The sequence below is a fragment of the Pteronotus mesoamericanus genome, unplaced genomic scaffold, assembly GCF_021234165.1.
Source record: "Pteronotus mesoamericanus isolate MK-2021 breed Mesoamerican mustached bat unplaced genomic scaffold, CSHL_Meso_final contig_25, whole genome shotgun sequence".
NCBI lineage: Eukaryota > Metazoa > Chordata > Mammalia > Chiroptera > Mormoopidae > Pteronotus > Pteronotus mesoamericanus.
Genome location: NW_026555105.1, coordinates 22102216 through 22128170, shown reverse-complemented (window position 1 = coordinate 22128170; position 25955 = coordinate 22102216). Strand labels below are relative to the sequence as shown.

Sequence of the window (25955 nt, the reverse complement as noted above, 5' to 3'; positions counted from 1 at the left end):
TCTGCAGGTTCTGTTTTGGAAACCGGGTTTGTTAAAACTCACTCCTGAGGTTCCAGGCCTGGGGTCATCATGCTGGCATCGCTGACAAAGCCATTTCCTGCTCTCTCCTGCCCTCCTGGCAGAGAGGCGACTGTCCAGGGGCCTGAACCGTCCGTCTCCGGGAGAGGAGGGCGGCTGGGCGGGCATTCCCACACGCTGCTGGCGGGAGTGGAAACTGGAACATCCTTTCGGGAAAGCAGTTTGGCAGGATGTACCAAAGGGGTGAAAGCTCTCTGGAGTGGGGTTCCTGTGTAACGACCTTGAAAAAGTTGGGGAAACAATCCAAATGGCCAAGGATAGGGAACGGTCAGGTGAATGGCCTATCCCCTAGATGGAACTACAGGTAGCCATAAAAGGTGATCATAATGAAAACTGTAGTAATCTGGAAATTTTTGCATGGCATAATTTTAAATGATGTTGTGATTATGCAAATAAAACCTGTTTGTTGCAAAACATTTAGAGAAAAAAAGTATAAAAACAAAATTATGATCTCACAGAATACCATCCAAGACAACTGAGATCAACATTTTAATGTAGTTAAAATATGAGTGAATGAAAACAATGTAAAATTATATTCAGATAACTAAGGCTATGTACAAACAGTTTGCTTCATTCATTCGGTTCTGATAAAAATAAAAAATTGGAAATATCCTAATGCCCAAGAAAAGGAGACCAGCTGATCTTGTGATGCTGAATGCACATGACAACCAAGTCTACAGCCACAGAAATGAGGTATGCAATTACAATTATCAACAGAGGTATAGTAGGAATTCACAATTATTTACTGAGTGACATGTTTCAGTGTGATCCCAGACTTCTAGCTTCGAAAAAAAAAAAAGATATATGATATTAAAGATTAGCAGTGATTAATTGTGAGTAGAAGATTTACAAGGGATTTTGTTTTTATGTTTTCTGTTTGTATTACTTGTGCAATAAAAAGAAGGCAAAACTATGCTTTCAGTATGCTCATGACTTCATAAAGTAAAATAAAACTATATATAAATAAACAGCTGCAAGGTATTATACAAAGCTATAAAACACAACTCTCTTTGGATCATGAATCTAAAGCTGATGGGTTTTTCTTCTTTTTCTTTCTATTTTTGGGAGTTTTCAGATTTTCTAAACTGAATGAATATTAAAGCACATTTACGGTGTCCCATTTTATAATGAGGAAAATCTATACACACAGTATGTATGTTACATACAAGGTAGGGCAAAAGTAAATTTACAGTTGTGAGCATGTGAAACTGAGTTTATTTCTTGCATTATTATTTATTATTTATGATATTATTTTCCATACGAACAACTGTGAACCAACTTTTGCCCACTCCATATGTGTTTATCGTTTGAGTGAACCTCGCTTCCAAGACGTTTGCTTTGTTCACTGCGGTTTCCCTGGCTCCTGATACAGAACTTGGCCCAGAGCAGATGCTCAGTTAACACTTGCAGACTGACCCACTGCTTGACTGTCCAGAGAAGGAGCCTGGAATGACGTCACCATAATGCTGAGATGCATTATGTCTGTGAAATAGAACGAGGCGGGGGGCACATTTTCTTTTTACTCTACAGTAAACAATGTACTGAAGCCTCTCTCTCTCACTTTTGCAGTGAACATTTACTGCTTTGGGGAAAAAAAATTAAAGTAATGAAATAAAGCCTGTGAGTAAGTTTTCTGATGAAAGAGGTCAGCACAGCGGGCGGTGCCGGCCCTGCGTGTTTGCTGTCAGAGGAGCTCAGCGTCCACAGGCCGCGGCTGCCCGCAGCACAGAGGCGGTCAGAAGTGAATTACTGGAATCTGTCGTGCGCCAGGCCCTGGGCTAAGTAAGGGCTGTGGGACGGCTCTGTCCTTGGCCTCGTGACGCTTGCTCATGAGCAGAGAAGACAGACTTTAAAGAAATAAATTGAGTGATTACATTTGGAACGGACCCCAACCCCTTACACAAGCGACTCCTGCTGGCATCCCTGACCCCATCCCAGTGACCTGTGGCTCCCTCCGCCCCAGTCTCCTCTGTCTTCCACAACCAGGCCAAGGGGGGTGCGAGGGATGAGGTAAGGTGGGGGCTGGAGATAGATATAGATATGTGTGTGTGTGTGTACATATATATGTATGTATGTTTTATGTGTTTATATGGGGCTTTCGAGATTAAGAAAAAATGAAAACAATTTTCATTAGAAGTGAAAAAACAAGCATGGATTCTTTTGAGACGGGACAAACAAATGGACTTAGAACCTGAACTTGCTGGAAAGAACACGGGGCCGCCGTGATCCCTGGGCGTGATTCCTGCAGGGGCCCGCCTCACCAGGGCACAGAGGGCAAAGCTGAAACGACCATTTCCCAACAGCCAGTGTTGCCGAGATCAGCGCTCACTGCCACTTGCGTGGGAGCCTGCTCACCCCCCAGAAGCAGGGGCCTCAGGGACTGGATGGAGGCCACCCACCAAGTTTCCACAAACAAGGAGCCTGGGGCCTAGGCACAGGGTGTGGCTAGAGCTCTGGCTGTCCCTAGGGCTCAGCATCCCAAGATACCCACAGCAGGGGCAGCGTGACACCCCTTCCCCTGACTACAATCATGACCACTACTGGCCATCCACGGGGCGGGGGCTGCGGGTTTGTTAGCCCACGAGCACAGCAGCACGTCCTCAGGTGACGCCTTGGGCGTGGTTCTGGGTTCTGATCTGATGGCTGTGTGTGAGTGTGTAGTGCAGGAGTGTGGATGAGAAGATGCACACAGGAATGAAAGGGAGTAGCCGAGGGAGTGTGTACACATGCGCCTGAGGGTGCCAAGTGCGAGCACTCACACGTGGGAGGACCCGGGGGCGTGCACACAGGGGGCGGGCGTGTGCACGAGATGATGCATGTGTGCAGGAATGTGTGACAGCAGCTCACAGGGTGTCTGAGTGGGGGCCAGGGAACAGGGGCACGAGCAGTGTGAACCGTGCGCATGAGTATCTGAATCCTGGGTGGCCTGCATGTGTGGGAGCATGTCCGTGGCATGAGAGGGCGTGTCTGGGAAGGTGTGAGCAGATGTCTGGGAAGGGTGTGAGCGTGGTGTGCATGGGAATGCGCCCGCAGGGAGGGGAGCACAGGGGAGACAAGCGCGTGAAGGGGATATGTACACGAGTGTGTGTGTGGAGGGTGTGTGTGCAGGGAGAGCATGTGTGTGACAGGAGCGGTGCGCACGTGAGTGTGAGCATGAGGAGTGCGCTGTCACAGTGCTGGGGAACAGGGATGGCAGCACGTGTGGGGCCTACTGGGCGTGTACACCCTGTGTGTCCACGTGCCCAGCTGTGAACATGCCTGGCATGTGAGTTGCCACGCATGAGGGTGTAGAGAGGAGGGTAGGAGAGGTGCTTCCTTCAAATCTGTCTGGTGGGCAAGGCCGTGCGCCCACCTGGCACAGGCTCCTGCCTTGAGAGGAGGTTCAAACTTTTACTGACGCCTGCTTACTATGTGCGGCCACAGGCCGCAGAGGTGGGAGGCCAGCCTGGAACCGCCCTGTTGGAACTCAGGACTCTGGGCGGGGGACAGGTGTCCCCAGGCTGATTCGTGGAGGGGCTGCCTGGGTGGATGGCTGTGTGGACTCCGCAGTTCCCGAGGGAGCTCAGGGCTCTGGAGCAGGCGTGTCAAGACTCCGACAGCCGTGACTAGGCATTGATTTTTCTCTGGACTCAGAGTGATTCATTCATGCCCTCTCAAAGCTTACTCGGCTGCCAGTCCCTGTCCTAGATGCCACACAAGACAGCTAGGTAAGAGCTAGGCGGGGCAGAGTCCTAGATGTGGGCAGTAACCACATGCAGGGTGATCAGTGAGCCAGAAGAGGCTTGGGGAGGGAGTCTTGGAAGATGGGTGTTATCTGGGATGGCTTCCTGGGAGGTGGTCTTCAAGGCTGACAGAGGCCAGGGAGAAAGTAAAGCATTCCAGGAGGGAGAAACCACAGGAGCAAAGGTACAGAGGGAAGAAAAAGGCTCTGGACAATCCAGGGACCAGGGCAGAGTCCTTGGGACAGGCCTGTTGGCTGTGAGCAAGCTGGGATAGGGCCAGCCTGGGACTGGGCTGACCCTACACCCTAAAGGATGGCTTCCGTTGCCATCTGAACAACAGGCCCTCACTGGCAGCAGCCTACTGCTAAAACTGTATAAAATCATCTGGAGACACCCCAGGTATTGTAGAAGATACCACCTACCTGCACTGGAACTCGCGAAAAGGGGGACACACGTGGCCTTGTAAATAAGGTGGGGGCAGGCCCAGCAGGCTCAGGGTACTCTCTCCTCCACCCCCACACCAGGTGACTTGGGGATCTGGGCACTGTGCCCCATCCTCGCAGGGAAAAGGGAGACCCTGGTGGGCCCTCCATGTTGGAGGCAAACTCTTAAGGGGCCAACACAACCTAAAGCTCAGCCTCTGGGGCCAGAGACTAGTATGTCTCATTTCTGGTGGGGTGACTTGGAAATGTCACTTTTCTCTAAGCCTCACCTGTGAACAAGGGAACACCACCGTCTCTCTCCACTGGCTAGGTAGCCAGTGGTCAGAAGAGCAGGACTGAGAACTGTTCATTTCTCAGGGCCCCTCTCTCCCGCATGTGCCATCTATCAGCAGACCCTGCCCGCTCAACTTCCAAAAGTTGGCCAGACTTTTCTCTCTCTCTCTCTTTTCTTTTATCATTACATGAGGACAGTTTTATTTGCTTTTTAATATATTTTTTAATTTTATTTACTTAGTTTTAGACAGAGGGGAAGGGAGGGAGAAAGAGAGAGAGAGAAACATCAATGCGTGGTTGCTTCTTGCATGCCCCTTACTGGGGACGTGGTCTGCAGCCCAGGGATATGCCCTGACTAGAAATTGAACCAGTGACCCTTTGGTTTGCAGGCCTGCGCTCAATCCACTGAGCCACACCAGCCAGGGCTATTTGCTTTTTAGAAAGAGAGAGGAAGGGGGAGAAAGAAGCATCGATAGGTTGCCTCTGAATGCACACAGACCGGGGATCTGCAATGGGACTGGGGATCGTAGGTGCCAGAAGCAGGGGGTCACATGTGCCCTCGCCTGGACTGGGGATGACTCTGCAATCTAGGTATGTACCCGACTGAGAATCGAACCAGCAACCTTTCGGTTATACACCGCTCCAACCACTGAGCCACATTGGCCGGGGCTCTGATCTCTTCTTACCCTCTCTTCTGCACCACCATCCCTCACTGGGATCCTTGTTTCAGTTTCTAACTGGCCTCCCCTCCTCTACCCCACCTCTCTCCAACACAAACCCCCCAGCAGCCAGAGCAGCCTCTGAGACCTAGGCCAGGCGACATCTTCTCCTTGCCCAAAACCCTCCTGCAGGACCCACTGCACTCAGGGTGAGACCCAGAATCCTTCCGGTGGCACCCAGGACCCTGCAGCCTTGCTCGCAGGCTTGCCAGGTTCCCCTGTCGTCTCAGGGCCTTTGCACCTGCCATTGCCTCTGCCCAGCACTCCGATCCACCTGCACGTTGGCTCCCTCACCTCCTCTTGTCTGAGAGGCTTCCCCATAAAACACTACCCTCTCAGTGCCCCTTGCTCTGCTTAATTTTTCTCCCATCACCCCCCCCATATTATGTATTTGTTAATCTCTTTAGTGTCCATCTCCCCACCCTAAACTTACTTATAAGCCCTTTGAGAGTAAGGATTTAGCGTGCTCCCTGCAGTACCTTCCTGGTTTATGCTAGTGCCTGGCATTTGTTGAATATACATGTTGGTTTGGATTCCAGCTCTACCATTTAAAAGACCTTAGGGCATGTCTTAAGCCCGCTGGGCTGCTGGTTTCTCATCTGTAGAATGGGAATGATGATAAGGATACTGATAATAATAGTAGTAACAACAGGGTTGTTTTAAGATGAAATGAAGTTAAAGACCTCAATGCTGCACCTGGCACAGAGAGGCACTCAATGCAGGGCAGCTGTTCCCATGCCCTGACTAATTCGGACTGAAGAGGATGACGCACGGTCACAGCCTTAAGCATGAGAATCCAAGGATTCACTCTGAGGCAAAACCAGTTCTGCCCCAATGTATGCACGAGACCGCTCAGAACAGGACCTGAGAGCAGGCTGTTGGCAAGGAGGTGGGGAGCTGGGGAGGGCCACAGGCCCTGGTGAGTGTTTGCTGGGTTTAGACAAGACCTGGATGTGATAAAGAATGGCTTGCAGTGTGGCCCTGTTTGCAAAGCAGGAGGGAACAACTACGAGTATGTGCGTGCTGTAAATGCCCTTCATATTTAGCAGGCCGAGGGGGACCAGAGGAGGTCTGGACAGCAGGCAGGAACCCTAACACCCGCCGTTCACTGCACTTGGTGCCTGGACAACCTAAGCAACTCCTTCCCACCTCCCCATTTTGCAGAGAGAGAAACTGAGGCCTGGAGAAGCTGAGAACCCAGGCAGTGCCTTTCCAACCTCCAGGCCCTGGGTGCTGCCCGGCCATGACCTTGTGGGTACAGCGTGTGGATGGGGCCAGATAATGGGAAGCCCTCCTTTAACTGTCACAACAGCCTGGTGAGGCGAATGCTGTTGTCACCATCCCCTTCCCACAGGAGAGGAAGCTAAGATCCTGAGAGGCAGGGAAGAGGCAGGGGCAGGGCTCAAACACAGACCTCGTCTGCCATCAGAGCTCACGTACAATCGCTTCTCCTGACGACGGGGTCCCCGCCAGCTCAGGCTTTTGGATTCTCAGGCTGCCAAGGACATGCACACATTTCCCAGCCGAGATAAAGGCCCCCTTAAAAGCGACACACATTTATTAAACGACATTTGCCAAGGTTTCCGCACACTCTGCTGCCTAGGGCAGGCAGTCTCTGGACGCGATCCTTCCCCAGGCTGACACTATTCACTGATGCCTTTTATAGCGCTTTTGGCAGCTCGCGAAAGCGCTTTCCATGGCTCTTAATTCCCTTAACCCTGAACAGTCCCTGTATGAGAGGAAACAGCAGTAGTGTTTCCTTTCACAAATGGGGAAACTGAGGCTCGGAGTGGGCAAGACACTTGCTCCAGAGCACACAGCCAGTGAGCAACACATACTGGATTCGTATTCAGGTGCCCGCTTCACCCGTGCCTTGTTGGAGAACGGCTCTGGGGTGTCATCAAAACAAATGACAGGCAGGCGTCTGGGCTGGAGCATCAGGGCTGGAAGGGGACTGCAGGGGAGCAGCCATGCTGAGCCTCTGCTTCATAGAAGGGGAGACGGAGGCCCAGAGGGGCAGCATAGCACTTTCAGGTCTCCTGGCTGGTAAGTGATAGACCGAGGGCTCCACTTGCTCTTTCAAGCCCCAAACCATGAAATGGTGATCACACAACAGTAACAATAATAGTAATTATGGCTAACAAGCATCAAACACCGACATTACCAGGAGCATGACGGGCCTCAGCAAACCTCCACAGGGACCCAGCATGACAGGGCGGTCACTACCCCCATCTCAAAGGGGACAAGACTGAGGCTCAGTTGGTACAGCCATTTGGCCAAGGTCACAGTCAGTCTGACTTCACCTGCGTCTTCACCCACAGCACCAGATGGCTTCGTGCAATGAAGGACCTTCTGGGGGAACATGACCCCGAGGGGCCCCACCAAGCCAAACCCTGGGTGAGTGTGGCACTGACTGCGTCACGTCTCATGGGCTCCCTGCTCATTTCATCACAGTATCTACCCGGGGGCAAGCAGCTTTGTGTAGCCAGAATTTTAAGTACAAATGCTGGGTTTCCTTGGCCCACTCGCCCCACCCCAGCTAACACCGATATTTTTGTACTTCCTGATGTTTTAGGGACCCTTATGTCAGCACAATGGGCAGGGTTTTGTGGCGTGACTACGTAGTAGTTGGTGTAAAACTCTCCGTTTGGACCAGGGTAACTGCCTCTGTGACCTTGTGGCTCTGAGATTCCTCCTTAAAACGGGGATCTTGCCCTGGCTGTGTGGCTCAGTTGGTTGGAGGATCCCAAAGACCAAAAGTTTGCAGGTTCAATCCCTGGTCAGGGCACATACCTGGATCGTAGGTTCGATCCCCACGCGTGTGTAAGGGAGGCAACAAATGGATGTTTCTCACATCAATGCTACTTTCCTCCCCCTCCCTTCCTCTCTCTCTAAAATCAATAAACACATCCTTGGATGAGGATTTAAAAAAAAAAACCCCAGGGATCTTAGTACCCACCTATTCCCTTCATTCATCCAATATGTATTAACCCACCCACTGCTGCTAGGCCCTGTGCTACGGCCCAGGAGGCCTAGCAATGAATAAGACAGACAAGTCCGTACTCTCATACAGCTTATATCCTATTGGGGAGACAGCCCCGAAGTAGTGAAATGAATATAGAAATGGCTAGGAGTGCTAGGAAACAACCTTGGCGCCGTGATAGTGAATAAGGGGGAACCTCTTTTAGATCGGGGTGGTTGGGAAGGGCATCTCTGAGGTGGTGAGACTGAAGGAAGCAAAGGCCAGGGAAGGTGTTCCAGTAGGAGAGAACAGGAAGTGCAAAAGCCCAGAGGTAGGAGAGAAGTCGGTGCATAAGAAGACCAGAAAGAAGGCCGCTGCAGCTGCAGCCCCGAGGGAGGGCAGTCTGGTACAAGGTGAGGCTGGAGAGGGACATGGGATCCAGAAAATGCCATGCCTCATGAGTAAGGAGTTGATTTTATTCTAAGGGCAGTGAGAGCCACTGAAAAATTTGGAGCAGGAACAAGGAGGATTTGATTCACTTGGCTCCTATGGGTGAAGAGACTGACGGGGCCAGAGTGGACGTAGGAAAGGAACGATAAAGATGCTGTGGTGTTTAGGGGCCTGAGCTCACATCCTAGCTCTGCATTTACAAGCTGTGTGACCTTGGGCAAGTCACTTCACCTCTCTGTTTCTTCATCTGTCCAATGGATATATTAATAGTTCCCATTTTACAGACTTGTGGTGAGGGTTAAGTGAGATAATTACAGAGTAATTATCCTATCACATGGTCTGACTTGTTCAATGCCAGGTACTCAATCAATCAGATTCTACTTGATCTGGCCCTGACCTCTCCTAACTCCCCCACCCCCTTTCCCTTCACTCCAGCCTCAGTGGCCTCCTTTCTCTTCCTGGAATATAGCAAGCTCACTCCAGCCTCAGGACCTTTGTACTTGCTATTCTGTCAGTGTGGAATGCTCTTCTCCTGACATTCCCATGGTTGCTCCCGCTGTTTAATTCAGGCCTCTGCCCCCGTCCCCACTCAGCCTTCCAATCTCTCACCCTGCCCTGGTTGTCTTCCTGGTACTTGTCTTCACCTGATGTAATGTTTACTTGGGTCTATTTTTATTTCCTCATGAGAATGTCAGCTGCGTAAGAGCAGGCGTTTTTGTCTGTCTGGTTCACAGCGTATCCCCAGCACCTACAGCCAACCCTGGAACATAGTAGATGCTCAGAAAAATGTGCTGAATGAGTATTTAGAATCAAAATAACCATACTGAGGACACCCAAGTGGTTAAGAGTAAACCTGGAGTCAGCTTTAACTCTCACTGGCCATGTGGCCGTGGGAGGAGCCCATCTTGGCTTTGGGGAGCCTCAGGGTCCTTATCTGTAAAATGGAGATGAGGACTTCATGCATTTTTGGCTCATTGTGAGGACTACACAACACACTTCAAAGGGTTAATGGATGAAATGATCCCCAATCTCTAGCATCTGCTTGACAATACTCTCCCCAACCTCCACCCCAGCAAGGTGAGGGCAGGTGAAACAACAACAGCAGATCAGTGTTGAAGCTGGGGTTCCCTACACTATTCCTCCTCATTTTGTGTATATCTGAAATTGTCCAAAATAAAAAGAGGAGGAAGAGAAAACACGGACTCAAGGCTCATCTCATGCTACCATGAGCTTCCATTTCTGGAGGGCACATGCCTTGAAGAACAGGGCGCCCTGGCATCGGAGCCCCCCATCTCCAGCTGGAAGCTCATGCTCACTCCCCGCTTCCAACCTCCCTCCTGATCCTGCTCAGCTACCTGATTGCTTTCAGCTCCCGCCGCTACTCTGCAGCCATCTAACACTCTGCGCCCCCAAATGGATGTGCCAGGAAATCTTACAGACACAGAGATCCAATTCTGTATCCTTTCTGACTTCCACCTTGGTTGTTTTGCATTGCTCCAGACTGAAGGCCTGGCAGGACACCTGGCAAGGAAAATCCATCTTGTGCAGGGCTCTGACAGAAGATCTGCCCAGGAACGCCCAAGTTAACAGGAAGGCAGTTTCAGCTGTGAAAATAGATGTTTCCCTCTCCAGTATGGGACGGAAACACATCTTAGGAACATCTGCCACCTCCCGGGAGGATACATGATCGACAGAAATATGAAAGGAGTGCCAAGAAAGCAAGATGATGGCACCTTTGGGCCGCAGTTCCTTCACCTGTCAAGCCGGGTTAAGTGATGTCCAGTTAACCACGTGGGCTGATCTGGGTCATTATCCTGGCTCTGCAACTTACTGAGTGGCCTTGGGCAAGTCATACCACCTCTCTGAGCCTCATTTCCACACTGGTCAATTAGATCTGATGGTCACTGTGCGCACACTACCCAGGGCAGCTGTGAGTACCATTGGGACATACACACCAAGTGCTGAGCCCAGTAAGTGGACCGAAAAGATGGCTCCCATTATTGTAACTTTAGTGTTTTCCCATGGAATCTGGGATCCTGTCAGATCTCTAGCTTTAACGATGGAAACTTTTAGCACACTCCAGTTTTAAAAGCCCTTGGCCTGAACGACAGGGGGCTTGGCTTGGCGTCCCACCTGCACGTTGCCACGGATCTGCTGTGCGGGCCGCCAACCCTTCCCTCCCCGCTGCAGTGTTCTCACAGCACAGGGAGGTGCTGGAGGGGAGGACTGACAGCTCTCTCAGGCCCCCTACAGCTTCCCAGGTCTGGGAACCTACAATTCCAGGCCTGTGGATGGAGACAGAGACACCTAGAGGCAAGCGGCGCCCACTGCGCTCAGTCCTACTAACAGACAATTAAATCACACAGCTTGGGTTTCTGCTGAACGTGTCCATCCCCCGCTGGCATAAAAGCTACAGGGAAAAACCTCAGGCTGAAGACATTCACTCCTTAATCAGCTTTGTTGTTTTATGCGTACCCACTCTGTGCAAGGAGCTGTGCTAGGTGCTTTACAAGAGTGCACCCTGCTTTTATGGATGAAAAAATCTAAGTAAAACAAAACTGATGATTACAACACGGGCTTGTATGAGCTGAGCACTAACAACGTGCCAGGCATGGCCTCTGGCATTACCTATACAGTGACTGACTTCATCCTTGAAACAGAGTTGTTGATGTCATTTTTGTTTTACAGATGAACAAACCAAGATGCAGAGTCCAGTAAGCTGTCCGAGCAGATAGTTCTGCTGGATTCACCCCCAGGGATCTGGTTCCCAGCCTGTGACTCAGCACCAGGCTAGCTGCGTCTCTACATGGAGGGGCTAAATTAAATGGTCGCCACGGTTGCAGGACCACCATGCTAAGCAGGTGCTAGAGTTAAACACGCAGGCACAGGATGAGAAAACAAGGAGGAAGCAATGCGTAGCCTCAGACGGGCAGATGAAATCCTGGGGCAATGCTCAGAGAGGGAAGAGATCCCGTGGAGATGAGGCAGCACAAACTGAACTGTGAAAGAGGAGCAAGATTTGGACGTGAGAGGATAAGGAGGTGCAGGGAAGGGCATCCCTCATGGCAGGAGCCATGTAAGCCAAGGCACATATTTGAGTTTAGCTAAAGGTATGGATTTGTAGGAAAGCATTCCCCAAACTGGGTGAGGCCAGGCTGATGGGTGTTATACAAACCAAACGCCTCTTATTCACATGTTTGCATGGGAGTAAATAGGGTCTGAATGGGGATTCTACAACTGCAGGATTTCTCAAGGTCTTGTGGGTGCTAAGGTGCTCGAGCAGCCCGGAAAGCTTTGGCCCACAGAAAGGAAGCCTGGTTACCTTGCAGCATCTCAAATAGGTCAGCCCTTTGGACAGCATGTGGCTGAGAAATAAGGCCCGTCACCTGGGGACAGATTTTTTTTAAGAAGAAAGTTGGACGCACTCAACAGTGTTGAGTAATCTGAGTTGCATTGGCAGGCCAGAGATCCGAGCACATTTAACAAGAAGGGGCTGGGGGGAAACCTTCCCTCAGTCCAAGATCACAAATAAAAAAATAACCTGTCACACGGCGCCATTGGAAGCAGCAAGTGAGTGAGGGATCTTTACAACACTTTTAGACTGCCTTCCTCTCACACACCCCCTCTCCATCTGTTGCAAAGGGCACGAGGCAGGGAGATGCACGGAGGAATGTTCCAGCTCTGGGGGCTCCAGAGCTCGGCAGCCCAGATGGGGGGCTCTGACGGGAGTCACTTCGCTCCCATGAGTTGTCATTTGTGAGGGCCAAGGGGCTGTCAGTGTTTCCATCGTCAGTGTATTTTCAGAGAAACGACTGTGACTCAGTTAAAAACTTCTGCTCCAGAAGGAACCTTTCCACAAACTCCCATGTAAGCCTGGAGAGGGCTCCTCTCGCTCCCTCCAGCTTGGACTAAGTAACACTGATTAGATCCATGAACGTGCTCCTTCAGAGGGAATGGCCAGGAAGCCGGGATTCAAAATCCAGTCTCCCTCTCTTGGACGAGTTACTTCTCCAGTTTTGGGCTCTGTTTTCCTGATCTGCTAAGTGGGGATAACAGCCAACTTCGCCTTTGTTGGCTGACTGATGAGATTACGCAGATAAGGCAGTCAGCACACAGCTTGGAGCAGAGTTAACATTCAAAGAACTTTGGGTCTCCTCGCTTCTCTAAACATGGTTCACATCAGGACTTCATTCGTGCTGAGCGACTGCCAGTCGTGGGATGGATCACACCCTGAGTCTCCACAGGGTTGGCAAAGGAATAATTAATGGGCAGAAGTACCCAAAGAACACGTGCTTTTAAGGACCTTCCAGTAGCCTGAGCCCAAGAGGGCTAAAGCACCCCCCCTTCTCTTCTTGTGAAAGAGGAAGTGAGATTAGCTTCCCCTCTTAGGAAAGTACGGAGGAAGCTTCGGCATGTCACTCTCTATCAAAAGGTCAGAGCTTCACCAGAGGGCCCAGCCTCACACTGTCCCCCAAAGTGTGACCCCAACTTTGCCTTGCCTTCTCCTGGCCGGAGCAAGGAGTGAATGGAAGCTCATCTGAGGTCAGCCCAGTAAGTGACATCCCAAGCCGTAGGCAAGACCAAGACAGGAGCTAGCAGGTTCCGTTTCCCATGCTGCTGCTGCTATAGAATCAGTCTGCCCAAGTGCACCCAAGTCCCCATCCCCTGCCCTCCTCCCAGTCTCAGAATCTCCCTCAGTGAAGTTGTTTTAAGATACAAGCTTCACAATGGTTCTAAGAATCCAGGTTGGTGACTTCACTGGCATCTTTTTAGAATTTCCCTTTGGCAGCATTTGTGCTGAAAGCAATCTTTAGAAACTTATTCCTCTGCCTTCCCCAAACAACCTAATACCCATGAGCAGCCCCCTCCAAACAGTGATCATGTGAAGTCACAGCAATCATGTGACACCTCCCAGGCTGACGGTTTTGCCTGAGACACTAGTAGCCATTCAATCCAGAGCCGCCTTCCTAAGCCTGACATTTGAGTTTCTTACTCAGACAAATCCATTTTCTTGGAAAATTGCTGCACAACCTCCTCCTTCTACCTTTCTGCCCTCTGTCCTGCCTCTCCGTTCGGTTTTGTCATATTTCATGCTTAGATCAACTGAGGGAGGGGCCCGAAGCCTCATCCTTCAGACAAACCAGGTGAATTCCAGGCCAGGGCCCAGAGTGTGATCAGGACCCGGCAGATCTTGGAGTGAAGGATGCTGGGAGGCTTCACCTAGGACAGCGACATCCCATCCGTTCTCCACCACCCTCAGCCAGGAAATTTATTCTCACCTCCTAAGATTTATTTATTTCAAAGTTAATCTTGGCCCCTCTGCTGCTCCCACTTTTTCAGGCTATTGATGCTGAATGGATTGGAACGGAAGTTTTATGGCCTAATCTTTTCCATTTTATAGATTGTTTTTATAGACAAAAGGGAGAGATTCTCCCACAAGAAGGGCGGTGGTGTTCCCAGCCAACCCTGGGAAAGCCAGGCTGTCCATCTGAACACTTGTTAACCAGTGTTACTGCTCATTTGCCAGAAACTGAACCACAGGGTCCTAGCTGGAGAAGGGTCTGGAACAGACATTTAGAGATTAACTTGGGCCCAGTTCTCTGCTTTAGGAAAACTGAACACATGTGAGAGACTCTCATGCATTTCCAGGCCAGGAAGGATGGCAGGGCAGGGACTGGGACTTTGCAGGGTGTGCATGGCCGGCTCAGGCAGGAAGGAGCAGATCAGACGCCACTCACCAGAGATATGAAATATACCAATGCTTCCTTCCGCCCAGCAAGAACCCAACCGTAAGGAAAGACCCTGGAGTGGAGGTGGGGATACCTACGTGGATCCCAGGGTTCAGGGGAGACTGCAGGGCAGAGAGGAGCAGCTGTTTACCCCCACTTCTACCTCCACCCACTCTTTGCTAGTTCTCCCTTTCTCACTGCTTTCAGATGGTTACCAGTCTCTAGGCAAATGCAAAAGGGGGGAGATGGATACTGAGCTCATCTTTGCTTCTTTTCTCAAGGCAGGGAGGTGCAGAGACCCCCTCTGCCAATAACGCAGCTTCAAGAAGCCAAAAATCAAGACCATTTCTTCCCCCCTACCCCGACACTCTAATGCCATTTCTCTGTCCCCCTCACTCTCCCAGGAGACTGGTGCTTTTGCAAAACCTCTTTAAGCAGCAGAACTCCTGAATGGTGACCTCACCCCTTGGTGAACACATGCCAGCCTTCAGAGCCTGCTTGCGGGAGACAGCCAGGTGTTTGATGTAGGCCAACAACAAGACCTGCTCAGAGCCACAGGTAATAGCCCCACAAAACCCTTGAACTGCAGGGAGCTGCCTGGCAGCCTGGGGAAGGCAGGAAGATGGGGGGGGGGGGGGGGGCGGGGGGGCGGGGGACAACAAGGAGAAGGGCCATCCAGTGAGAGGCTTTGGCAACCACAGGGACAATCCACCGTGTTGTCATATCAGGATCTGTTGATCACAGCAGCTCACCCCAGGGTTACAACGGCCTTCTTTCTCCAGATACACACACACTAACGCTGTTTTACTCTGCGCACCAGAGGGAAATGCTCACTCTTCCCTGATTGCAACAGCCTGTTTCTGTGCCATCCCAGGTAGTACCTGGAAGACCTCTGCTCCACCCCCTTCCCTCAGACCCTGACATCAAACCTGTGGAAAGCACCAGTCCAGCCAGAGAGCTTCTAAAGAAGCCAGGGGTGCCCAGCTCTGAAAGCTGCTGACGCCCCCGCCCAGTTGGGCAGGGGCCAGGTGAAGCAACTCATCTGGGTATGTCCCAGTGCCCAGCACAGTGGTGCACAGAGTAGGGAGAGACAAGGTTCCAGCCCTGGCTGTGTGACCTTGGGCAAGTCGCTGGCCCTCTCTTGGCCTCAGTTTTCTAATCTGTAACCCTGGTTACAGGCATCTTTACCCCTATTAGAGCTAACAGCCGAGTGGCTCCCAGTGACCGTCTGAGAGGCCTGAGCCCGCAGTTTGGGGACAGCAGCGGTGCGGGTTGTAGGGGTGCTTACCTGTACAGGTGCAGGACGCAGCGATCAGCAGCAGGCAGAGCAGCGGCCCGAGGCGGCCGGGGGCCGGGCCGGCGGGCTCCATGGGCCGCGGCTGCGGAGCGAGGAGGGAGAGCGGCCGTGAGTGCGCGCTCAGGCGGGCGCGGGCTGGAGCGGGGAAATGACTAAGCCCCCACCCCCCGTCCTCCCCCTCCCCGCCCTCCCCTCCTCTCCGGGCCGGGCTTCCCCCTCCCTCCCCGGAATGGGCGCCTGGAGCTGCTCAGGGGCCGCCGTCACCGCCGCGATTTTCGGAGCCCCCCCCCCCCGCCCCCAAGGGAGAGATCGACAGACTGCCAGACCCCGAGCGCGCGAGAAAGCAAGCCCGGGGCGGCCAGAGACAGGCGGCAGGAGAGGGAAACAGACCCGGGGTAGCCAGGCAGAGAGCCAGGGACCCAGGGAGGCGAGAGAGGGGGAGAATGAGAGAGAAGAGTGGCGGGTTGGGGGGGATGAGGGGAGGGGAGAGGAGGCGAGGGGGGGGAGGGAGTGGGGGTAGGGGGGGAGAGAGAGAAAGAGAAAGAGAGAGAGAGAGAGAGAGGGAAGAGGGAAGAGGGAAGAGAGAAGAGAGAGTGCGCGAGGCGGCGCGCAGATCGAGACAGGCAGCGCGGGAGAGAGGAGGCTCTCGAGCCAGGGTCCAGGGCAGCTCGACCAGCCGCCCCCGCCGCTACCCACCTGCCCCGCCCGGACTCCTGGCGGCGCCCGCGGCTCGCCCGACTCCGGGCCGCAGTCCCGTCCGCGGCCCCCGCCCGCCCGGCCGCGGCACCCTCCCTCCTCTCGGCCCCCCTCCTTTCTTCTGCCCGCGCGGGGGCTGCGGGGCTCCGGCCGCGCCGGCACCTTCTCGGCGAACACCCACCAGCAGCGCGCCCGAGGGAGGGAGTGAGGGCTGCTGTTCTTCGCCGGGCCGGGAGGCCGGCGTCGCCCCTCGCCCGCGCCGCGGCCGCGGCACCCACCCCCGCCCGGGCCCGCGGCAGCAGCCCCGGGAGGCGGCTCGCCAGCCCGCGCGCGGCGCACCCGGCTCGGGCTCGGGACTAGACCAGCCTCCGCCTCCAACAATGTGCCAGTTCAGAAGCCCGCGCGGCTGTCACCAGCCCCGAACCGCCCCCTCTCCTGTTCCCCTCCCACTGCCAGCCGGGCTCGGACCTGCGTCGCCAGCGAGGGCTGAAAGGCTTCGTGGAAGCACCGCCCGGGCTGCCCAGGGCCGGGCCCCCGCTCCACTTTGCGCAAACTTGTTTTTCTAAGGTCGGCGCCGCGAGCGGGCTACACCGTCCTCTTAAGGTGGACTGGGGAAGTTGCGGCCGACGGCCCCTGCCTCCCGACTCCCGCCGTGGCCAGTCTCCGCTTCCCTCTGGCGAGAGGCTGGAGGCGGCGAAGGAGTGGGGTGTGGAGGGCGGACGGGGGTGTCTGCTTTGCCCCTTCCCAAGTGGCCCTGCCCCGGTGCCCCAGAGAAGAAGGCCCCTGGAGGGGGTAGGCTTGGGCCAGAGGGACCCTGATTCTTTCAGAGCTGGGCCTAGGTGAAGGAAAAGCAGGAAGTAAGTGGATGTAGGGGGAAGGGGGGAGGAAGGAGAGAGTGATGGTACAAAAATAGCGTGTGTGTAGGAAGGACTTCAGTGCCGCCTGGAAAAGAGGCGCAGGGTGGAGAAAGCGCGAAGGGGGGCTGTGGCCAGAAAGCTAGAGGGGAAGGGTCCCCACTTTCTTGGGGAGGTGGGTTCTCGCTGCCACGTGCCTCCCTGTCAGGGGTGGCAGATTCAGGGGCCAGAGGAGAGAGGGGACTTGAGGTCTAGGTCTCCAGGAAATGTCTGGCAAAGAATAGGAGAGCAAAAGGGGCCCGGAGGCAAGAGGCTTGGAGACAGAGGACAGAGCCCCAGTACCTCTATGTCTCTCTGTCTTTCTGTCCCCTCCCCTGACCCCCCTCTCCCTCTCCCTCTCCCTCGTTCTCTCTCCCTTTCCTTGAAGCTAAGCTGTGTTCCCTGTAGCAGCCAGGTCAGTGATAGGAAGAGGGAGTGCTGGGTCACCTGGCAAAGGTGGCTCCGGACTGTGAGAGGGGAAGGAGTCCAAGATTCTCTGCTAATTGGAGGGTTTGGGGCTTGGAAATAAGCGATAACCAATTTTGCTTGGCAAGACTGTTGGTTAAAGGGTAGGAATGAAGCAGCAAAAGAGAGTCCTGACCCAGAAACCAAGTGGACTTGTCTAAGGCCACACAGCAAGGCCAGGGGTAGAAACAAGGTTTGAGTTCCTGATTCCCGGGGTAAATAAGGACCTTTGCAAAGTGACAATCCCCATTCCCATCTCAGCCTCCTGTCAGATGCCTGGTCCTGGTCTTGTGCCAAGAGAGAGACAGGCCGAGTACAGCTTTTGAGGGCATGAGCCAGACTCCCTGGGTTCAAATCCTGCCAGCTACCTCTTATGAGCTGTGAAGATTTGGGAAAATACTTTATCCTATCTGTGCTTCAGCTTTCTCATCTGAAATGAGGCCAACTTGGGTGTCAATCTAAAAAGGCTGGTGTGAGTATTGGATGAATTAATATTTGTACAACACTTTAAATAGTGCCTAGCATGTCCCAAGTGCTACATAGCATTTTATAAATAAGTAAAGTGCTTGACAGCAGGCCTTGAGAGCCCACAGGGTTCTGGGCAGTATTTGAAGTGCAAGGGTATTTTTTTTCCTGTGAGTATGAGGGATACAACCAGGCCACACACAATGTCCCTGTCCATGAGGCATTTACATTCTACTGGAGAGGCAGCTACGTAGACAAGTAGAAATAATTCATGAACAACAGAAGATGGAGCTCAGAGAGTGAGAAGGATGCACTCATTTAGATAAGGGTAAGGCCTTCCTGAGAAGCTGGGAGCTGAATCACAAGAAGGGGCAGCAAGCTGAGGATTTGGGGATTTGTTGCTCTAGAGAGAATAGCACAGATAAAGGCCCTGGGGCCAGTTTGGTTGGAGGGCAATGAGTGAAGGATGGAGAAGAGTGGTCTAGCTGGGTGGCCTTGCAGGCCTTCATAACAAATGCATTTACTCCGCAGATAGGAAATCACTGGAGGGGTTAAGTAGGAGAGCGCTGTGGTCTGAGTCATGTGTTTAAAAGGCCAATCTGGCTGCAGGTGGAGAGTGGGCTGCAGGGAGTGGAACATGGAATTAGGGTGCCAGTGAGGAGGTTGTGCTGGGGTCCTCCTAGTAGCTGCAGTGGGAGATAGGGAGTCTCTAACTCTTCAGGACACATCTGGCAGAGACCACGAAGGTGACCAGCTAAGACTCCTGGGAAAATCCATCACTGGAATTCATCTGGGGTGGGTGGGGGCAGGGGCCACTGATGAAGGTCAGCGATGAGGCAGACTCTTGGCCTGAGCTTCCAGAGGTTCTGCCATTCACCATTCCCCAGGACGCACGTGCACACACGCATACACACATACAAGCCTGCCCTGGATTAGGAAACTTCGGATTAGGGAGGATAATAATTGAACCACCTGCTATTTATATATAGTACCTCCAGCAAAGGCACCCAGCAGGGCTTCCCAACACTAGGCAGTTTCATCTGCCCCAGGAGGGGGCCTAGACATTGACCTGATCCAGCATCCATAGAAAAGTCACTCTCAGCCAACCATGAGGGTTGGGGGGGGGGGTCATTGAGACCAATGGGCAGCCAGGTATCCTGAGGTTGGGAGACAATTTATTTGAGGTCACACAGTGAGGTTATGGCAGATAATTGAGGTGACTCAGCCACCCCCAGAGGAGGCCTTCTGGGCTGCCCTGGATTAAAACTGAATTGCCTTCATACCTATCCAATTCATTCGTGCACTCAGCCATATTGATTACACATCTACCATGTGCCAGGCCCTGTGCTAGGCAATGGGGAGGCCACGGATTGGTGAAAAAACAGACAAAAACTCCTGCCCCAGGGAATTGACATTGTAGTCAATTCAAATAACAATTAAATACATAAAATATTTGGTCTGTCAGGTGGGGATAAAGCTCTAAGGGGAAATAAAGCAGTGGAGGGCCCAGGAGGGCCAATGGGAAGGAAGGGGGTCAGTGAAGGCCTCAGAGGAGGTGATATTCGAGTGACTATCTGAACGATCCCCATAGGGAAGCCGGAAGCGGCTCCATCCCTGCATCCCTGGACTGGTCTCTGTCACTCCCATCTGCCAGCAGCACATCTCACTGGCTGGGCCTTCCCTTCGCATCCAGAACCAAAGCAATTCTTAGCACCTCCGTGGGTGCCACGACCCTGGTCTAAGCCTCCACCATCTCCCACCTGGGCACCCGCTTTCTGTCTTTGCTCCCCGCCCCCTTTTAATCCATCTATTCTTCACTCAGCAGCCAGAGGGCTCTTTTTATAGGAGTCAGATTATGTCCCTTCCCTTCTGGAAAGAACACAGGAATGAAGAGGAGGGGGGCACCAGAGGCAGTGAAAACCAAGACTCTGCTGATTTGACCTATGTGACTTGGGGAAAACTTTCTCATGAGCCTCAGTCTCTTCATCTGTGAAATGGGAATAACCCAGTCTCCCTGATCCCAGGGGCAGGACTGGCACGGGTGTGAACGCAACCATAGTGGAGCATATCTGGGGTTTGCCTCCACAGGTGGGGTGATGGCGCTGCTGTGTGCGCTGGGCCCTTCTATATGCGTCGTCTCACTGAAGCCTCAGCAATGCCAGTGTGTTCCCAGAGCTGGGGAAGCAAGGCCAGAAGGAGAAAGCGACTGGACCAGGGCCGCTGTGCCAGGGCACGCAGGAACCTGCAGGGACCCAGCTCGGCCTGGCACCAGCCCCGCTCGGGCGCTGCTCCTGACTTCCCGTAACCCTGGGCTGGCGTCAGCAGTCAGCCCTCCAGGCCGCCTTTGTGTGGGCCTGTCAGGAGGCTGGAGCTGCCAATGACCTATTTTTCTGGGCAAGAGGAACCATTTGGAGTGAGAGGCCTCAGCTTTGGAGCCAGAACAATAAAAATAAAAACAGCAAGGACGCCTGGGCGTCCTGGACCAGGGAAGCAACAGTCCCGGAGAGGAACTGCTGACAGCTCGGAGAGAAAGCAGGGTGGGCGCAGGAGGTGGGAGGGTCCTTACTGTGCCCCAGCTCTGTTCTTTGACCTTTCTGTGGGTTATCACCAGAACTTCCACCAGCCATGTCATAGCTGCAGAAACCAAATTTCAGAGTGATAGAGTCACTTGCTGGGGACACACAGCTAGGGAGGGGCCAAGCCAGTTGGAACTCAGTTCTAAATAGGAATTAACAACAGTTCTTATTTGTTCAGTATCTACTATGTTTCATAGACATGTTCATGGGACATATTCACACCTCACCTGGGAGGGGGTGCTAATAATTCATTTTACAGGTAAGAAAGCTGCCTTAGAGTGAGGTCTCAGTTGATAGGTCACCTGCTCAGAGAGGCCCTGCCAGAAAGTCACCCTTATACCACCTAAACACTAGGCAGTTTCGTCTGCCCCAGGAAGGGGCCTAGACTTTGTTCTCTTGATCCAGCATCTGTAGAAAAGTTATCCTAGAGTCCCGCTGCAATGCACTCTACCCACTTCCTTATGTTATTTTGTCTTCAAAGCATGTTCATGACCTGCCAGTATTGTGCGTCTTTATTGCATTTTGTTCTCCCCTTACCCTGCCACAGCTCAGTGCAGCCCCGTGGCCCAGTGCCTGGCTCCAAAAGCACTTCAATGGCTAAACCCCAGCACAGCCTCGGACTTAGTGGTGGGACAGGTAGCTTCGCCCACCTGTGCCTCACTTGCCCAGGTGTGGGTAGTGGGAGAACCGTTCCTAAAGATTTCTTGTAGGGGTTAAATGAGTGACTATAGGAAAAGATGTTGGCTATTGCCATTGTTTGCTCCCAGCAGTGCAGCCCCAGGGCCTTCAACAGTAAAGAGTAGGTTTCCATAAATATGCATTAATTTTAAAAGTGACCTTCCCAAGAGCACATGGTAAGGCATCAGCAGAGCCTGGATTTGAAGGTGGCTGCATCTGTCTGAGCCTGTGCTTCAGTGCACCTCACTTTATAATAACCTCTTTGCAGCATGTCCCCCGCCTCCTCTCTGGCCACCATAGCTGCACAGGACCCAGACCTGTGGTTCCCCGAGAGAGCAGGCATCAGTGTCACCTGGACAAGTTTGTTAAACACACGCCCTAGGGTCCCACCCCCAGAACTGCTGATTCAGCAGGTCTCAGGTAAGGTCTGAAAACCTGCTTTTCTAACAGGTTCCCAGGTGAGGCTGATGCTGCTGGTCTGAGGCTCACGCTTTGAGAAGTACCGAATAGACCTGTGGGAATGGTTCATGAACCCAGCCCCAGTGTTCCCGTTGGTTGGTCCGTCGTCCGTCTCTCCTTCTGATTTCTGTCCTCCCCCTGCCAGGTGAAGTGAGGGGTGACAGCACTGGCTCAGAGACAGCAGACAGTGTCCCAAAGCTGAGGGGCTGTGACAGATCACAGAGCCAGGGCCCAGGGGAGCCATGCCGTAATTAATGCTTTCCTGGGGAAATCAGCAAGTAAGCAACTCGGCAGGCAAGGAAGAAGCTCTCAGAGCTCGTCAGAGGTGGGACCACGCTGTCAGGCCCTAAACACTGTTCTCAGGCTCTAGGGATCGGGGTGTGCCAGGAGCCGAGCCCAGCTGTGCGGAGCTGAGCCTCCCCCCACACCCTGGGTGCTGGTGCCCTGCAGGATGGTGGTGCAAGGGCTGTCGTCAGGACAGAGAGCTGATTGCCTCAGCGTACACTGGGGCCTGAGTTCAAGTGCTGACTCTGCCCAATAATAATACTAATCATAGCAAAAACGTAGGCGTGCTTATTAAGCCCCAAGCCTGAAGGATTTTAGTGGATTTTCTCATGCTTTTCACTGCCCTTCTTATATGGACATAATTTTTATCCCCATTTAACAGAGGAGAAAACTGAGGGACAGAGAGGTTAAGGGACTTGTGCAAGAGCACACATCTTGCAAGCTGCAGAGTTAGGCATTGAATCCAGGGGTTCTCATTCCTCAGCCCTTGCTCCCAACCTCTGTACTTTCTGACTTCCACTTCATAGCAATGAGCCTGGGTGGTCCCATAGTGGCCTCTCTGGGTCCCCCTCACCACCTAGCAGCTAGCTTGATGATTTCTGGGCCCCTCTGGCTTGATGATTCCCCCCGGGTGTGCTGAGGTATGGAAGAATCTGGTGAATGAATGAATGAATGAACAGATGAGTCTACCTCTTTCCAGTTGTGATGGGACACCAGAGCTCAGTGGCTGAGAGCTGTGTGAGTAACTCCAGGCTGTGCCTGTCACTTGCCGTGCGATCATGGGTGGGCCTCAGCCTCCAGTCCTCATTTGAAAACAGGCCGAAGGTGGAATTAATGGATAAAAGAGGTGGGGGGCGGGGAGACAGACAGACAGACAGAACCAGCAGACAGCAGCTGAGCACCAGGGTGGTGCCCGCCTCTGTCCCATCTTCTCCATCTCAGTTCTACTCGTGCAGTTGCTCAGGCAAAATTCCTTGGTGTCTCCCTTGAGCCCTCTTCCTTCCTCTCGAATCAACATTACTACCAGCCAATCATCCTGGCTTTGCCTTCAAAATAAACTCAGAATCTGACCACTCCTTACCACCTGTATGACCCTCTGGTCCCACCCACCTTCCTGTCTCACCTGGATTAGCACTGTTACCTCCTCACTAGCTTCCTGCTTCCTCACTGGACTCCCCATCTTGTCCTTCCTCCAGCCTCCACCTCCCAGGAACCTTGCCTCTCATCTCTTGGAATAAAAGCCCAAGCTCTCAATGTGGCCCACGAAGCCCCCTGTGCGCCCACGCCCTCTCTGACCTTGCCTCCCCGCTTTCCCTGGCTCACTCCATTCCTTGCACGTGCCCAGCAGGCACCCTCCTCAGGGCCTTTGCACTTGCTGCTCCCTATGCACAGAATCCTCTCTTCCAGCTGGCTGTCTGGCTTGTTCCGTCCCTTCCTTTGGACCTTTGCTCAGATGGCCCTTCCTTGGAGAAGCCTGCCTTGACCACTGTCTAAAAGTGCCCCGTCATTTCTCACCCCCTTACCCCAGTTTAGTTTTCTTGATAGCATGTAAGTGTGATATACTTTTTGGTGGCTCACGCAAATGTGAGCTCCGTGCAGGGTCCTAGTTCTCTAGTACTTGGAGCGGTGCCCACGAAGAACAGGGAGTCAAGTAAACAAGTGCAAGGAGGAGCCCAGAGTAAGCAGCTCTGTCCATGAGGTACTGGCAGCTCAACTGAACACGCAGACTCCTCTGCCCTGATGGCCCTGCTTGGCCTGGGTTTCCTGGAGGAATACATGTCCTTGTTGAACTCAGGTTTCCTTCCCAGGCATGGAGGCCAGGGCTCCAGTTGGCCTCATTCCTGTTCCCGAGGGGAAGTAACTCTCCCTGGGCAGCGGCTGGCCGTGCTCTTAGGGAAAGCCAACGCAACACGCACCGCTTTCTCTGCTCCCAGCTTCCGAGGAGCTGGCACTGTGGTCTTGGGGGAGCGGGTGGCCATGCCAGCCTGGGCAGTGCCATTGCCCCCGGAGAAAGGAGGAAGGTGGGATGGGAGGCCCCTCCAGAGCACGCGTCTAGAGCTCTTTGGCCTGTTACCTCTTCGGAGCCTCTCAGCCTGCTGCGTGGCCTCACCTGGCTGGAGTGTGCCCTTCACATCCACGCAAAGAGAGGTTCCATGACAGGCGGACACTGACTGCCGGGGCAAGCAAGGGGGATGACCCCAGATCTTTGGATACCAAACCCCTTATTCTCCTCCTTATCCTCCATCTCTGCATTGCCCCCTTGTCCCCCAGTGCCGGGGACGTGAGATGTTTCATAGTTGCGATCCCAGCTTTGGAGTCTGTGCTCTCGCGGAGTCTTGTTACCTGTCCAGCCAAGAAAGAAGTCACTGACCCCTAGAATGGATAAGAAGACGGAGGGAAATGGGGTGGCCCCCAGCCTCGCTGCCCAAAAGTGTGACGGGCCAAATCAGAACATGCTAGCCTGTGTTTGCTCTGCTAGTGCATCTTCTCCCCAGCTTCAAACAAATAACTGGGCTTCGTGAATGGGTGCTGTGGGGATATTGGCCCATAGTAAGGCTCCCTTGGTTTTTCGTAAAGTCTAAAACAAAAAGAATTGCCAGGCAGACTTGGGAGAGGCTGGGCGAGAGGCAGAACATGTTGGAAAAGCTGGGGGGTCGCAGACTGGTGAAGGTGCTGCCCCTCCCTCAGTGGGACTCGCGGCGGGGGGGTCATGACCCCAGGGCAGGGCTCATGGTGTCCCAGGAACGCAGACCCAGGTTCCAAGGCCTCTGCCTCATCACAGGCCCCACAGCCCTTTAGCACCTCTGCACCAGTGAGGCCCCTTGGGTGGGACAATGGGCACAGCATTGATTCCGTTGACAGATATTTATTGAGCACCTACTATGGGCTGGGGCTGTTCTGGGAGCCGGAGGCATTCGCATTCTAGTGAGAGAAATAAAAAAATAGGCACATGAGTCATGACACACTTGCATACTCTGTAGATAATGACAGCTGCTGAGAAGAAGGAAGTAGGGTGAGGGCTAGAGATCAATGGGGGTGGGGCAGTGTGAGGGGGCTGCTATTCTTTGCAGGTAGCAGTGAAAGTCACGCTCAGGAAATGGTATTTCCTGTAGGCAGTGTGAAGGAGAGCCACAGGAATGTTGGTGACAGGAACAACTAGAGCAAAGATCCTGGGGTGGCAAGTTCAAGGACAGTGGAGCATCTGGGAGACTTAGAGTAGAGAGAGGGGAGACGAGCTTGGAGAGGAAGCACAGCACAGTCCTCACGGCCTCGAAGCCAAAGTAAGGCTTTTGGCTTTTGCTTGGAGCAAGATGGGCCCAGGAGCTGCAGGGAGAACGGTGTAGACAGGTTCCTGGAAGCCACTCCTGATTTTCCTGGACCCTCTAAGACTCTGGAACTGAGCAAACTCTGGGGAAAGGGGGCCCCAGAATGACCACTGTTGGGCTTGCTTCCTATCATCGCAGTGGGACAGGATCATAGATCAGATGAATTTAACATAATAAAACTTTAACATTATTAAATGTAAATTCTGACTTAGTATATAATAGGTCTGGGTGGGCCTGAGATTCTGACTGTAACAAATGCCCAGGTAAAGCTGAAGCTGCTGGTCCACACATGGACCACACTTGCAGTAGCAAGCAAGGTGCGTGCCCTGCCCAACTGTGCCTGTGGCCCGAGAATCCGATCTGCTGCTCAGTTTCAAGCCCAAATCCTTTGGGATGTCATTTGAGGCTCTTGACAAATTTTGCAGTCCCTCCCACTCAA

The 25955-nt window shown here is 53.1% G+C and overlaps 1 protein-coding gene across 2 annotated transcripts in view; it reads right to left on the bottom strand.

The window, feature by feature from the left end:
- Positions 1 to 16910, bottom strand: part of LOC129070804 (tyrosine-protein phosphatase non-receptor type substrate 1-like) — a 43678-nt gene extending 26768 nt beyond the window's left edge. Inside the window, exons 1-2 of one of the 2 annotated variants that reach the window (XM_054573944.1) lie at positions 16838 to 16910; positions 15665 to 15755 (exon numbers count right to left, since the gene is read on the bottom strand). In XM_054573944.1, the coding sequence (XP_054429919.1) occupies positions 15665 to 15746 (82 nt within the window). In that variant the 5' untranslated portion in view covers positions 15747 to 15755; positions 16838 to 16910. Of the gene's footprint in view, positions 1 to 15664; positions 15756 to 16369; positions 16429 to 16837 lie in introns of those variants that run through there. The other variant, XM_054573943.1, reaches the window with a different exon arrangement.
- Between the last annotated feature and the right edge of the window lie 9045 nt (positions 16911 to 25955).